Below are 15412 nucleotides of genomic sequence, written 5' to 3'. Positions count from 1 at the left end.
TTTGTTGTTCCTCTGCACATGTCTGCAAATGAACATGAAAGTGTCACAAGTATTGATTTGGGAGTTACAAATAAATTCTAGGGAGTAGGCAAATTAAAAAAAAAATACTAAATTCATGAATAAGGAGGATTAATTATACTAGGTTATAACCCAAAGCTTAAAATAAATATCCATGAGTCCACACTCATATATTATAAATGATATATGTCCAAACATATATCCAAATATATTTATTTGAATATTTATCCAAATAAATGATTGGATAAATAAACAAATTGGGGAGGGAGACAAATCTCCTGTGCAGAAAATTCTTAATAATATATGTAAGTACTCTACTCTCAAGATAGTCCCCACTCCTTAAATATTAGCTGTGTATGTCCGTCAAAATGGTACAGTATAGAAAGGTGTTTAAAACAAATGAGAGTAACTTTACAGTAGAGAAACCTGAAAAACACTACCTAAGCCAGGTGATTAAATTCAACATCAACTGGAACAAGTAATGTTGAAAGTAGATACCTTTGTTTCATCTTTTCTTATGGCAGAATAGTATTCCATTGTGTATATATACCACAACTTCTTTCTCCAATCATCTATCGAAGGACACTTTGGTTGTTTCCATGTCTTGAGATAATTATGCTGAGCGAAATAAGTCAGGCAAAAAAAGTCGAGAACCATATGATTTCACTGATATGTGGTATATAAAACTGAAAACAACAAAAGAACAAGACAAATGAAGAAACAAAAACTCATAGACACAGACAATAGTTTAGTGGGTAAAGGGGTTGGGGGGTGGTAGATAAGGGTAAAGGGTATCCAATATATGGTGATGGAAAGAAAACTGACTCTGGGTGGTGAACACACAATGTGACATATAGATGATGTATTACAGAATTGTACACCTGAAACCTATGTAACTTTAATTGCCATCCCAATAAGTATTAATTGAAAAATAAAGTAGGTACCTTTGATATAACATGATGGGAATGGTACTTTACCTCTGCGGTCTTCCCTCCAAAAAACTATAATGCAAGTCTAACCATGAGAGATACATTAGAAAAATCTCAACTGGACAGTCTACAAAATGCCTGACTAGAACTCCTCAAAATTGTCAAGGTCATCAAAAACAAGAAAAGTCTTAGGAACTGTCACAGCAAAAATGAACCCAAAGAGATATGAATATTAAATGTAATGTGGTGGCCTGGATGGAATCCTTGAACAGAAAAAGGCTATTTAGGGAAAACAGAGGATCTTAATAAAATATAGACTTTAGTTAATAATAATGCATTAATATTAATTCATTAATTGTGATAAATATACCATAATAATGAAAAATATTAACAACTGGGGAAACTTGGAGTAACATATGGGAACTCTCTGTGCTATCTTCTCAACTTTTCTGTAAATCTAAAAACTATTCTGAAATAATAAGATTATTCAAAAAAGTTGTAAGGTGACAACGACAAGCTGCAATCTGGAAGGGCAGAGTGTGATGAGTTTCTCCATGCTAAGGACTAACAATGGACACCCAGAAGGATGTTCAACCCCCAAAGAGGGAGCCAATGATATATATCTGTGGAGAATGTCACACAGAAAATGAAATAAAATCCAGGGATCCAATCAGATGCAGAGAATGTGGATACAGAATAATGTATAAGAAAGGGACTAAAAGATTGGTGGTTTTTTGATGCTCAGTGAAACGTGGAATTCAGAGGAATATCTTTGTATTTTGATGTGCTGTTAATGTTGTAAATCTTTTGGTTAATGTACTTACCTTTATGATTACAACTATATACACATGATTTCATTTTAAAAACCATATTGTATTTAAGTATCTATTAATAGTTTATATAAATAAATTATTTTTTGTTAAAAAAGTTGTAAAGTTATCAGTAATCCTGCTTGAGGAGCCCTTCCAAAAAAAAAAAAAATACATTATACAAAAAAGAAAGGCACATTCTCCCTTATTTTAGGACAAATTATCCAGGTGCTCTGACACCAGCAACATTCCTGTGTGTTGTTGTCAGTGCCAAGAAAAAGATCAACAGGGTTAGGAAAAGACACAAAGTTCAGCAGAATAGTGGCAGTACCCTAGAAAGAGTAGAGCTTTAATGGGCAATAGTAAGAACACAAGAATACTAGTTAATATCCAGCAAAGCAGAAATAGCATGTGGTAAGAGTAGACTTATTTATGATCACAGGGAAGATACCCACTAGGGACTTCCAGAAGAATTTAAGGGACATAAGAACCAATTGTTAAATCTTTAGAAAATTTGTGAGCCAGTTGTTAAACACAGGCATTATCACAAACTAAATTATGCATATGTATAATTCAACAAATTGTTTTTAAACTAAAGGTAATACTTAAAACATATAATTTCCTCATTCTTGTACTACATTTTACTACTATCTATGCCCTTGAAGTTATTGGCATCTGCATGGTAGAAATGCCCTATGAAGGTGTCCTTCTACGCATCTCTTCTGACTCCTCGTGCAGTGACAACACAATTGTAGCCTGACAGCTATAGTGAAGAGAATTTACAACATGAGAATTTGAAAATGCTAAAAACCAAGACTTGGTTTGTTTTATTGATTGTCTAGACTGAAAAAGAAGTGATGAAGAAAGTGTTAATAATATAGCCTATATTTAAAAGTATGTTGTATTGTATCTGTAGCCATTTCATTGTGACTAATACAAAAATGAAGAACATTTCTTCCAGTATACAAAAATTATTATCCGATTCAACAAGAGTTGCTCAGATCACTGATTAATAAATGAAGTTGTATCATGCATCTTTGTTGTTTCACTTTCATCTTACTCATTAACAGAATTGAAAGCACCAACCGACGTTTGTGTCAGGATTACATTCATTCATCAATCTCAGCCATAGGTGGGCTACAGATAAAAGAATTCAGCAAAAGTTCAGAAAGCATTTGGTGAGCATGAACTGGTTATTTGGAATTTAAAATAAAGAGTAATGTATATTTTATTATTTTTTAACATTGTGTGTTACCCATCCTTTTTATCAGTAAAATGTAGGAATACACACACACTCACACACACATTTCCTTTTTTCCAGAGATTCCATTGTTAAACTTTTACCAGCATACCACAGTCTCTTTGTCCCTTTGCTCCAAGGAAGGCTATACATATAAATATATATCAGCAGTCACTATAGTCCTAGTTCATTGCTTATGTTTCTCCAAGTGAGGCTTATTGAGCAACTGCTCCAGACTGGGAAACAGAGATAAGAAAGGAGGGACTCTGTAAGGCAGTTGGGCAAAGGCTGAAGAATATGAAAACTTAAGGAATTAGAACCAAACCTCACACATGTTAAGCAGTTCTGGCCAAGCTTCTCTCACCTTGACCAACTGCAAGTAAAAACAGCTCTTTTCATTCATCCTTGTCATCCAAGCCAGAGTAAACATATTAAACTTACAGAAGCTTCTGCTGTAGCAAAAATTGCTGTGTTGAAGAGGGGGGGGGAGCAATTTTTAGATGTATGCAGTGAGGGCAAAAATAAAGTGAAATACAAGAGTTAATATTGCAGTACTTGTTTACATAAACATAGCTAATGGAGAGAGGACTCTGTCTATGATGAGAGGTGCTCATGGAATCTACCATTGGCATAGCCGAAGTTTGAGTTTCAGAGAGGCTCTTGTCAATTCACAGAAAGTATTACAGGACCACAAAACTATCGTCCTTCCTGCTTCGTCTGCCCTAATTACTACTAATAATCAGCAGCCAGCCCCCGTCCTTGGCACAACCTTGATATCATAGTATATATATTAAGTCTGGAAAAATACACTCATTTTTGCCCTGTTTTTGAGTATGAGAAGAAGCTTTATCATTTAATTTTGGTATTGTGTCTATTGCATATCTGTTGTGTGAAAAATGGAAAGAAAAGGGCTCAAGACCATAAAGTCAAAAAATGTCAGAGTTCAAGGCAATAAATAGGATGCTGGAGCCAGCCCAAACTTTTTCACAAGAGCCAACTGTGTACATCTCTCTCCTGCACCATATTCAATGATTACAATTGATAGTTTGAAACCCACCTTGATGGGAATATTTATACCATAGGGCATTTTACCCCTAGAGTCCCAGTTTATTAGCACAATGGGGACTCAAATGGACCTTAGTCATCATCAAATATAACCCTCTGAAGAATACTCAAGAGGCAGGATTGGGACACTTGGAAAAGGGGAAAAAAAGCTGAAAGGAAAGAATTTGTAAAGGAAAGGGATGTTGAGGAAAACCTGCCTGCTTAACATTCCTTAGGTCTTGGCTCTTGTTCCTCATTCTTGGCTCTTCACTAGACAATGTGTGTTTAAGAGAGGGTCAAGACAGAAGTTACCATAAATACTTTCCAAGTGGACAGCCACTCAGAGCTCAGCCTGCCCAATAGTGAAAGTACAGCTTCTGATGACTTTAGTGTCAGTCCCCAGAGGGGCTAAAAGACAAAGCGGTTATAGATCCCGACCTAGTCACCGGGAGAGCAAAACTCCAGTATAGCTCAGCACAACAGTCTCCGGTTACAGGTTACCTACACATAATTCACCTGTTGTTCCAAATTGCTAGGCTAGACTGCAGTGGCAATTCCTGAGAAACAGAGGAATTCAATAACCAAGTTTATCCACACCTCTTTGACCCCCCTCATTTTCCCTGGGTCAGTCAAATGTGCACTCAGCAGGTTCACACAGCACACAGAAAAGCTCCTTCATTACTATTGCCCCTCCTCTTTAGTTGTTAGATTCTGAAACCACTCAGGAAAGAAGCTATTAATGCTGTATCATAATCATCTAGCACTCATCGTGTGTACTGCATTCACCAATCAGGCCTGGCTCTGCACTCTTACTGAAGTCTTCCTTTTCAGGCAGTCTTTCCAGCCACAGATATTTAGAGTGCCTACTATGTGTGAGTGATATATAGATGTTATTTACCTAAAATGATGCATGGATAAATAAAGCATGGACCTTGCCCTCTAAGAGTTTACAACTAAACAAAGAAGACATAGTGAAGTTACTCTACTACAGGACAAAATAAAATTTAAGGCTGAATAGTAGCAGAGGCCCAGAGACATGTAAGTTCATGGCATCTGGAAAGATGAAGGCCAAGAGGAGTTAAAATAAAAAATATATATTAGCTGATGTTTACTGAGCATTTATCATGTGCCAGATTCCATGATAAGCCCTTTACATAAATTAACACATTTAATCTTCACAAACACAAAGTAAGATAGCATCATCCCCACCTTGGAGCTGAAAAAAATGAATCAAGGTGTAGAGGTTAAATAATTCACCCAAAATAATACAGCTACTTAAATGTTGGAATGATGGTCTACTATAGAATTTTTGTATCCCCCAAAATTCATATTAGGGCAAGGTATTAGGATGTATTATAGCATGTGGAGGTGATTAGGGCATTTGGGAGGAACCCTCATAAATGGGATTAGTTCTCTTGTGAGAGAGACCCCAGAGAGCTCTCTTGCTCCTTCTGCCATGTGAAAATACAAGAAGTCACAGTCTGCAAACTGGAAGCATGCCTTCAGCAGGATTCAACCATGCTGGAACTCTGATCTTGGACTTCCAAACCTCTAGAATTGTGAGCAATATATTTCTGCTATTTATAAGCCACCCAGTCTATGGTACCTTGTTATAGCAGCCCAGACAGACTAAGATGGGGTCTATCCCAGGTCTTTGTGACTTCAGAACCCAAGGCATGATTCAAGGGAAGCTGAAATGAGGTACCATAGTCTTCTATATAAGCATGTGGAGATCATTTTATCAATTTAAGGGTTATTAACAGAATTAATTCTTCCTTTCAACATATCCTAAGCACTGTTCTATACTAGTGAAAAAACAGACAAAATTCCCTGCCTTTATGAAAGTGAAAAATAAGTCCTCCTAAGGAAAAAACTGCATATATTGGTACAAATACTTTAATAAATGCTTGGACAAAAAGGTGATAAAGACCATATGAAAAATATCAGCTGGGATAGACCTGTAGTCAGACAAAGTGAAGTTTATTAACTTGCTACAGCAAGGAAGACTACACACCAGAGGAACCACGGGGCAACTCAAAGGAAGTGACAGTGTTATTTTGGATTGTGTGGGCAGGGTGTGGGACAGAACAGTGTAGGTGCAATGTAAATGAGTCCATGATTTGATGGTCTCAAAGTAGAACAGGGCTGTGTATAAAGGGGTAAATATTGGCCCTGGGCTGAGAAGTAGACCCTAGATCCTGATTCCTTGGAAACTGCAGAATTAAGATAAATGTGGAATGGTGTGTCCTCAACCTGAAGCTCTGCAATTGGATCAGAAATCCAGGCTGCTTCCAGGCAAGAATGGGGTGTAATAATGGTACCAATATGATTTCAAACAGCAAAGTTTTGACAGCCCAAGAATTTAGAGAACAAGGTTTTTCAGTAGTAGATGCTTTTGTTAATCAACAAAAATAATCTGAGTTTTTATAGTTTCATTGTGGGGACAGAGTCCCAGAGAGCAGTTTCCAGGCTTGGCCTCACGTGGAAAGGTGCTGGCTCGGTTATTAGAGGGCCATCAGCTGTAATCAGATGGCCATCTGCTGTGGCTGGGTGGCCATCAGCTGTTACTGGTTAGCCATTAGCCACTAATATAACTTCTTTGTCTACTCTAGGGGGTTTGTTGGTTGGTTGGCAGAGAAGTAGATGGCAGATTGTGGATCGTGTGGAGCATGCTTCCTGTGTCTCCGACCCAGCCGCCAGGAAGAATAGTGGTATGAACCCCCTATCCATGGCTCTGTGGGTATTCCTTTTTGGCCTCACCATACTCTGTGTCCACCTGCCAGAAGCGGGAGCAGGACCAGAGACCCTGCATGACATTCATAAAGATGATACCCCAACCCTAACCACCTGAGTGTTAACTGGTATCAATGACACAGAAGGGTGAAGAGGCTGCTCTGTCAGTACAGAGGGGAAATGATTTAGTGTTTCCAGGACAATAGAGGAGGGAGAGGTGAGGAGCTGAGATGGGAGGGTTACAGGGAGACTGAGATGGAATAAATCTGTGTGTGGGGTTGGGTGGGATAATGTGACTGCCCACATACATACTGGGAAAAGTCTACTGAGATAACAGATGATTTGAGAGGGAGGGGGAGGGAGAACGGTATGGAGGGGGAGAGGGGAGATGGGAGAAAGAGAGAGAGTGAGACAGACTATGTCTCTGTGTCCCTATGTGGGAAAGGGGTAGCATGAGTGTCCAGGAACTATATGAGGCTCCCCTGGAAGTTAACTAAAAATCTTTGGTATGTTTGAACTTTCACAGGCTATGAATTAATTTTACATCTTAGATCATAAGGGCAGGAAAACTCCAAGCTGACATAAAACATATAGGACACAAGGAAAATCAAATAAATTTTATTTTCAACATATAAGGAATAAATTTAGGAAACACATTCTCTCAAGAAGTAGACACATGGATTCAAGCTCCATTTCTATTAGTCAACAACTGCCAAATTCAGAAGTAGGCCCAGAGAAATCAAAAGGGCCAAGAAGTAAGCAGTTGTGATAAGCAAGATATTAAGAATTTAAGAAAGCCAAGCTGGTTAAGACAGCATTATTTCCATGCACTTCTTCCTCATGAAGCAGGTGGTTCCATGAAGTTCTTGTGACTTCACTCTCAAAGTAAAGGATAATGGAAAGTTGTGTTATTTTGGGAATGTGGAGAAAGAACTCAGGCTGCAGGTAGGCTGGGCCACCTTTGTGCAGTGAAACAAAGATCATTGTAAACCTGTTTAAAATAAAGTCTTAACATCGTGGCATCTTAAAAATATACAACTAAGCAGGACTGGCTACACCATTAAAACACTAAGTCACTATAGGGACAGAGTCCCAGAGAGCAGTTTCCAGGCTCTGGGCCTCACGGGGAAAGGTGCTGGCTCGGGTAGTAGATGGCCATCAGCTGTAATCAGATGGCCATCAGCTGTAACCAGTTAGCCATTGGCCATTGATATAACTGCTGTGGCTGAGCTAGCAAGCACGGATTGCAGTCAGCAAGGAGTTGGTTTTTTGGCAGAGAAGTGGACGGCAGGCTGTGGATAGTGTGACTCCTGCTTCCTGTGTCTCCAACCCAGCCACCAGCGAGAATATAGTGGGATGACTCCCCTATCCATGGCTCCGTCGGTGTTCCTTTTTGGCCTCACCATATCCTGCATTCCAGTACGGGGAGCGGGACCAGAGTCCCCGCATAACAGCCACCAATCGAGAATCACAAATAGGCTGGAGTGAGAAAAATCTGCCCGTAAGAGATATTTTATTTGTCCCCCACAGTGACTTTAACTTTTTTTTAAATGTTCTAACACTTAAAAAATGGGAACTATCAGGTTAGAAAAGAATCACATTCCCTCCTTCTCTTGAAGCACTTGAAGAATCAGAAGATCTAACAAGATTTGGCTCACGTGCCCATGTGGCAAAAAGGAGGCTAAAGTGGATGGGAAATGCAATCTGTTTCCCTGAAGTCCCCACCACTTTTGAATGTTTCAGACTCTCAGCCAGTTTAACTTATTTTTATTACCTGTCAGACTCCTAGAGGAGTTTGTAATTCCTGACTGAAGTATCAAAGTTCACAGAAGTATGAAAGTTTGCTGAGGAAAAGAGTGAATACATCCCATTTCACTCATATACTCAACAGTGGTTTTGGGACTTTCTTCCAGAATATAATAGTGTGCCTTGTAAGGCTCTTTTTTCTGGGCTGTGCAAAGGAAATTGCTTCCCCTTGCCCCAGATTCCCTTCTTTGTTCATTGTATGGTTAGCTAGGTGTATTCTGTTTGGTTATCAGCATTTGTGAAGAAGGACAGTGTGACCTCTGGGACAGGAGCACCTTTAGAGTGAAGAAAGCCATTAGCAAATCAATCCTAAAGTGATTTATTTCCAAGTAGTAGATAGCAAGGAGGCTGTGTATATTTATCATTTGGACATGACATTAATAAAGATAAATTCAGCGTTTGAGTTCCCCTAAGGAAGTGTCTTTAACTTCCAACATGCAAAATGCTCGTCATAGCTAATTAGGTGGAATTCAACATATGACTTGCAAGTTGGTACTGTTAGGCAGTAGATATTGTGTTTTCCTGAAAATAAGGACTAACCAGAAAATAAGCCCTAGCATGATTTTTCAGGATGACATCCCCTAACATAAGCCCTAATGCATCTTTGGAGCAAACCTTAATATAGGACCCAGTCTTATTTTCAGGGAAACATGTTAGGAAAGATATGTTTGTCTGCATTTAGTTGTGCCATTGATGGTCTGAAAATTCAGGAGACTTTGAGACCAAGGAGCAATGTCAAGAGTTAAAGCCAAGGAGATCCCCAAAGCCAATAATGAATGTGTGCTCATTACAAAATCTATGTCAAGACTTTGTTAGGCTACAGCATAGAGGGAAATGAACAACATGCCAGTCTTACATCCATTTGATAAATAAAATCAAAATGGCTGAATTTCATTTTTATTGTTTGTCTGCATTTGTAGATCTCTGCATTTACCAGAAAGAATGGGGATGAGAGTGTTTAATGGGCTGACTCTGTTATCCAAAGGATCTCAGAAACTGATACTTTGGGCTCTCTATCTTGAGAATCAGGACCTTAACTAGAATAGGGTAAACCAGGCCCCTAGGGCACAATATTTAAGAGGGCTGTCACTCTCAGGGTTGGGTGAGCACAGGGTCAGCAAGTTTGAGTGAGAGGCTCTTTAAATTTTGCTCCCTGGGGGCCTGGCTTGCCTTACCTTAGTCCCAATTCTGTTGGGAACATTTTCATTCTTGAATCGTGATGCTTTAAGTTCTCACCGAGGGAGTGGGAAGGCCAAAAAATGTGGAGTGCTTACAAAATCATGTACAACAACATGCGTAATAACAATTTATTAGAGTACACTATGCAAATAATATCATAAACACTTACATAGTCTCAGTAAGGAGAGGGGTCAGGAGTCAGTATAAATTAGTGGCAAGTCTGAATATCCTTTTTTTAAATTCCAAAGTCTAGTGATGTAATTAAGGGCTAGCAAGGTACTGCCAATGAGAAAGCCTGCAGGTGAAAAGTGAGGAACGTACTCTGATGTTCTGTGGTTTGTGAGTGGTGCATAGTTGATTATACCAGTGGGGCTAATAGAGACTAATTCCTTCAACTAAGCTAAGAATCTAAAAATCTTGATAACATGATTCATTTTCTTGTGAAACATTTTTCTATACAGAGCACAAAAGGGAAACCTCAGCCCTACCTCATTTACAACTTCCAAGTAGAAAATAGTTCCAGTTAGGACTTTGATCATGCAGGCTGGAAGAGTGAGGCAGGAGGGGTCAGGCCTTCTTATTTTTCTCCATGTGATTCAAGCTAGATTACAAAGTATCTTCTGTTTTAAATCCCAGCCCACTTCATCTCCTCTCTCTTCATCCACTCCAACCGTTAAGGTCCAGAGCATGATTACATATGTCAGGACTGAGAAAAGAACAGGCTAAAATGGTGCCAAGCTGAGACGAGTCATTCTCATCCAGCTTTAATTGGAACACAACTTGAGATTTGCCAAAAGAAAGATCACTGAGTGCTTCTAGGTGGTGGGGAGAAAACACAAAAAAACAGCCACCTCTTCAACAAAATTTATCAAACTGGCTCATGAAGCTCTGTGGGCACAAAATCATTCTTGTTAAACAAAGAGTCTCTCTGGAAATGAATTCCAAACATAAGCATTAGCATTTCTATTGAAACGGTTATAGCACATGGAGGGGGAAAGTCCCTGATAAAATGTGGTTTCCATTTGTTGAATTCCACTTAACTCAGCTTGGCTCTCTGGCATGTTCTCCCTTAGTCTGGCTTTGCGTATGTGGGAGAGGGGTTTAGAGAAGTTTAGAGAAGTGATTGCACTAAGCATATCCAGATAGGGTTTCCAGGTGGGAATTCCCGCTCATTCTCAGGATTTTTTTTTTTTGCTTTCCTGTTCCTGAATCCTGAGATATAAACTGTTTTCTGTTCTCCACGATGAATAGTTTCCACAAAGTGACAACGGATTCTACCAACCACCTGGGTTCAAGGAGCCGATTTTCCTGATTTTCTGACCAACTTTTCTTGGGATTCGGGAATGGGAAAGCAGAAAAATTCCCAAGAACGGGCAGGCATTCCCGCCCCGGAAACCCTAGCGATAAATAGGAAAAATATCTAAGAGATACATTGTGAGTAGTTCATTTATTTCCCATTGTGGGTATTACTGGGTTCAAGAAGACGATTTTCCTGATTTCCTGACCAACTTTTCTCAGGATTCGGGAACGGGAAAGCGAAAAGGGTTCCTGAGAATGGGCGGGAATTCCCGCCTGGAAATCCTAGTCCAGAAACATAAGTAGTATTGCCTTTCAAAAGTTTATACTCAACATTGTGAATTAGTTGATGCCGCTCAATTATTCAAATATGTATTAAGTACCTGTAAATGTATAAGACTATTCTTGGTGCTGGAGGGAGGCAGGGTGAGAAAGACAAATGCCAAGAGATCAAGAGTCTGCTATGAGAGTTAACTATCTAGTTAGGAGGTTAACATATGCATATGAATAGCTGGTATGAAGTAAGAAAAGTTACATTCCACAAGAAAGGAACAAAAAATGGACACGACCCTTGTGGGGACAGAGCCCCAAAAAACAGTTTCCAGGCTCTCAGCCTCACATAGAAAGGTGCTGGCTCAGGTAGTAAATGGCCATCGACTGCGATCAAATGGCCATCAGCTGTGGCTAGTTGGCCGTCAGCTGTAACCAGTGAGCCATTGGGCACTAATATAACTGCCGTGGCTAGGCTAGCAAAAAATGGGGGCTAGCAAGAAGATGGTGGCTGAGCCTGCAAGCGGCACAGTGAGGGTTGAGAATTGTGTGGCTCCTGTTTCCTGTTTCTCCAACCCAGCCACCAGCGAGAGTATAGTGGTGTGACTCCCCTACCTATGGCTCCATGGGTGTTCCTTTTTGGCCTCACCATGTCCTGCATTCTTATGTGGGGAGCTGAGACCCTGCAGGCCACCCCGCATGACAACCCTCCATATTCAAAGTGTGTTCTGCAAACCAGTGCATTGGTATCACTAAGGAGCTGTTTAGAAATGGAGAATCTCAGGCCCTGCCCATAACTAACTGATTCAGCCTCTAAAACTAGAGCAACAGGTGATTCTTATACACATGACAGTTGGAGAACCCTGAACTATAATAGTTCAGAGGAAGGTGAAATCATTTCTAGCTGAATGGCTCAGGAAAGACCTGAAAAAGGAAGAAGATGACACATGAGCCAGTTTTTAACAGTGTGGTACAAACTTCTAGTTAGCCACCAGAATTTGCCCTCTGCTTCTTCCATACATGTAGCTAGACTGTATTGCCTAACCTTCTTTGAAGTTATGTGTGAGTGTGTGACTGATTTATTTCAATTGGAATGTGAGGAGTGGCATGTGCCAGTTCCTGGCCTAGATCTTAAGAGAGAGTAGACCTGTCTTATTCACTATTTCCTCTTCCTCCAGATGGAACCTGGATGAGGTGGGCCAGCCTTGACCATTAAGATGAGGACCACACTCTAGGGGATGGTAGAGCAATATCTTGTTGAATTGACAACTTATAAGGAGCCTAAGTTGTTGAACAATCATGTAAAGCAGAGCCACTGCCATTCTCAAACACTCATGACAGAACTGTCACATGAGAGAGAAATGAATTTACGAATTTTTAAAGTCATTCTACTGTATGGTCTCTATCTATCTATCTATCTATCTATCTATCTATCTATCTATCTATCTCACTCTCTTTTTCAACAGGGTCCCTTTACCCTACAAATGCAAACATATAAAATGAAGATACAGAGAGATGGTAAGAAGGATATTATTGCTGGTTAAAGGAGTAGCATAAGTAGACACCCGGGTATGTGTGAATGTACATAGAGTGTTCAAGGAATGACAGTAGTTTAGCTGGCAGGAACATATGGTATATGAAGTTGTAATAGCAAATATAATTAGAAAGTTGTGAGGACAGAGCCAGGAGAGCAGTTTCCAGGCTCTCAGCCTCACATGGAAAGGTGCTGGCTTGGGTAGTACATGGTCATCAGCTGTAACTAGTCGGCCATCAGCTATAACCGGTTAGCCATTAGCCACTAATGTAACTGCCATGGCTACGCTAGGGGTTTGGTTTGTTGGTTGGCAGAGAAGTGGATGGCTGATTGCAGATTGCGGCTCCTACTTCCTGTGTCTCCAACCCAGATGCCAGCAAGAATATAGTGGTATGACTCCCCTATCTATGGCTCCATTGTTGTTCCTTTTTGGCCTCACCATATCCTGCATTCTGGTGTGGGGAGCGGGACTGGAGACCCTGCATGACAAAATATTTCAAAATTCAGATTATGGGATCTGGCATTCCAGGCCAATGGTAATATGGAGCCACTGAGATCTAACAAAGGAATTTACAAAGTTTGGGTAAAATTATTCTGGCAATAGTACGTGTGATGGGTTGAACTGGGGAGAGAAGAGAGGAAGTCTAGTTAGGCTTTTGTAATAGTCCAGCTAAAGAATGGCAATAAGAACCTCAATAAGGCTGATTCTAGTACAAATATTGTAATTAAAGTGTTTATTCTCAATTTAAGTATTCCTCCAAATAAATCTGGTAAGAACCTTTGAGTTCACCGAGGCAAAACTAATGATAGAATATCTACTGTAGGAAGTAATTTATCACTCCAAATTCCATAGAAAAATAGTAAATCACCATAGATCCTTGAACCCACAAAAAATGTTATGGTATGGGAAAAGTTTCATAACCAGAAAAGGCTAACTATTATGTGGAAATGTATCCAAATATACGTCTCTTTATTATCTGCATTTCTATAAGTTAAAATGAAACTGAATTTTTTGTTCACGTTCTCAGTGTATTTATTTACCTTGATGGGCACTTCAGTTGAAAAGTTTGGTATAGCTTGCTACTTTTCTTTCTCCCACCCACATGGAACCCAGTTTGGGGAGGTGTGGATGAGGGGTTAGATACATATTTGGCAAGGTATGGGTTCCAAGGCCCTCCTAGTGTATTTCCTAGTCTCTAATAGTTGGCAAAGACAGCCATCAGCTGCTCTCTCACACATGCTGTCTCACACATGCTCCTGAATGCTCTAAAAAGCATGGGAATCAGCCATGTCAAAGCTGGTTCTTAATCTCCCTCTGTTTTTCATTTGTCTCTCCTTCCACATAAATCCAACACTCCTCAAGAAGACCATCATTGATTCTGCTGCTGTTTGATATTAAAATGACATAATTTGAAGGCAATAACCTAGCTGATGCACTCACCCATTCTATGACTTCTCTCCTTACTGACACCTGTCTTCACCTTGCCTTCATCCTCAGAGGACAGGTTCTCCCATTGCAAGCCACCAATTCTGCTGGGATCTTGTACCCCAAGGGGCAACAGGCCCTTTGGGAAGAGCTGAGATGGTGGCCAGCCTTCTGCTGCTGCGTTGAAAGTCTTAGCTTTTCATTTCCTGAGTTTTGCATACCTTGGCTGGGCTGCTTTAATCTTCATTTGTCAGATGTTAGCATATTTACCTTCACTTCTGCCCACCCTTCAGTCTTTGCCCACAAGGAGTCCACCCTGGGAATGAGAGTCTGACCTGACCTCCCACTAAACACATGCACAGACACAACAGCTTTTATATCTTGACAACCCTGCACAGCCAGACTGGAAACCAAGTCTATCTGATTAGAAGTGGCTATGTTTCAATATAAAAACAGTAACATCTCCCAGTTACGTGGTAGACCCTTGTTTCCCTCACAATTTCTGTTCTTCCCTCATTTGTTAGTAACGGATCCCAGTTGTTAGCAGGGCAGGCTGCCTTCTGGGATAAGGAAACATTCCCCAGACTCCCGTGTAGCCGGGTATGGCCATGTGACTACATTCCAGCCAATGGGAAGCAAGCTGAAGTGTCTGTCATGTGTCACTTCTAAGAAATGTCCTCAGATTATGGGAGCGAGACGAGCATCACATTACTTTACCTGATTCCTCAAGCTTTCAGCTTGGAACTTGAACATGATGGCTGATATCTATCAGTCATCTTGGACTATGAGGTGACCTTAAGGATGGAACCTACATACTAAGGATTACAAGAACTGAAAGATAAAAGCCTGGGTCCTTGATGACTCTATGGAGCTGCCATGCCTGGTCTGCCTGCCTAGCCCCTGACCTCTTCAAGGTGAGACAGAAATCTCTCTTTTATTTAAACCTCTCTGTATTAGGGCTCTCCAAAGAAAATGAACCAATAGAAGACATTCTTTCTCTCCCTTTCTATCTCTCTCCTCACTGCCCCCATCTCAGAGAAAGAGAGGTTATAGAAATTGGCTCATGTGGTTATGGAGGCTGAGAAGTCCCATAATCTGCCATCTTCAAGCTGGAGACTCAGGAAATCC

General features: G+C 40.2%; 1 protein-coding gene across 1 annotated transcript; it reads left to right on the top strand.

Annotated features, from left to right (window-relative positions):
- The first annotated feature begins 1517 nt into the window (after window positions 1–1517).
- Window positions 1518–1685, top strand: LOC117029900 (DNA-directed RNA polymerases I, II, and III subunit RPABC4-like). The gene has a single exon (XM_033119191.1). It carries the CDS (start codon window positions 1518–1520, stop codon window positions 1683–1685), a length of 168 nt encoding a protein of 55 aa, XP_032975082.1.
- The last annotated feature ends 13727 nt before the right edge of the window (window positions 1686–15412 follow it).

This window comes from Rhinolophus ferrumequinum, chromosome X (assembly GCF_004115265.2).
Source record: "Rhinolophus ferrumequinum isolate MPI-CBG mRhiFer1 chromosome X, mRhiFer1_v1.p, whole genome shotgun sequence".
NCBI lineage: Eukaryota > Metazoa > Chordata > Mammalia > Chiroptera > Rhinolophidae > Rhinolophus > Rhinolophus ferrumequinum.
Note: the sequence above shows the minus strand (reverse complement) of the source record. Positions and strands in the feature narration are given on the sequence as shown.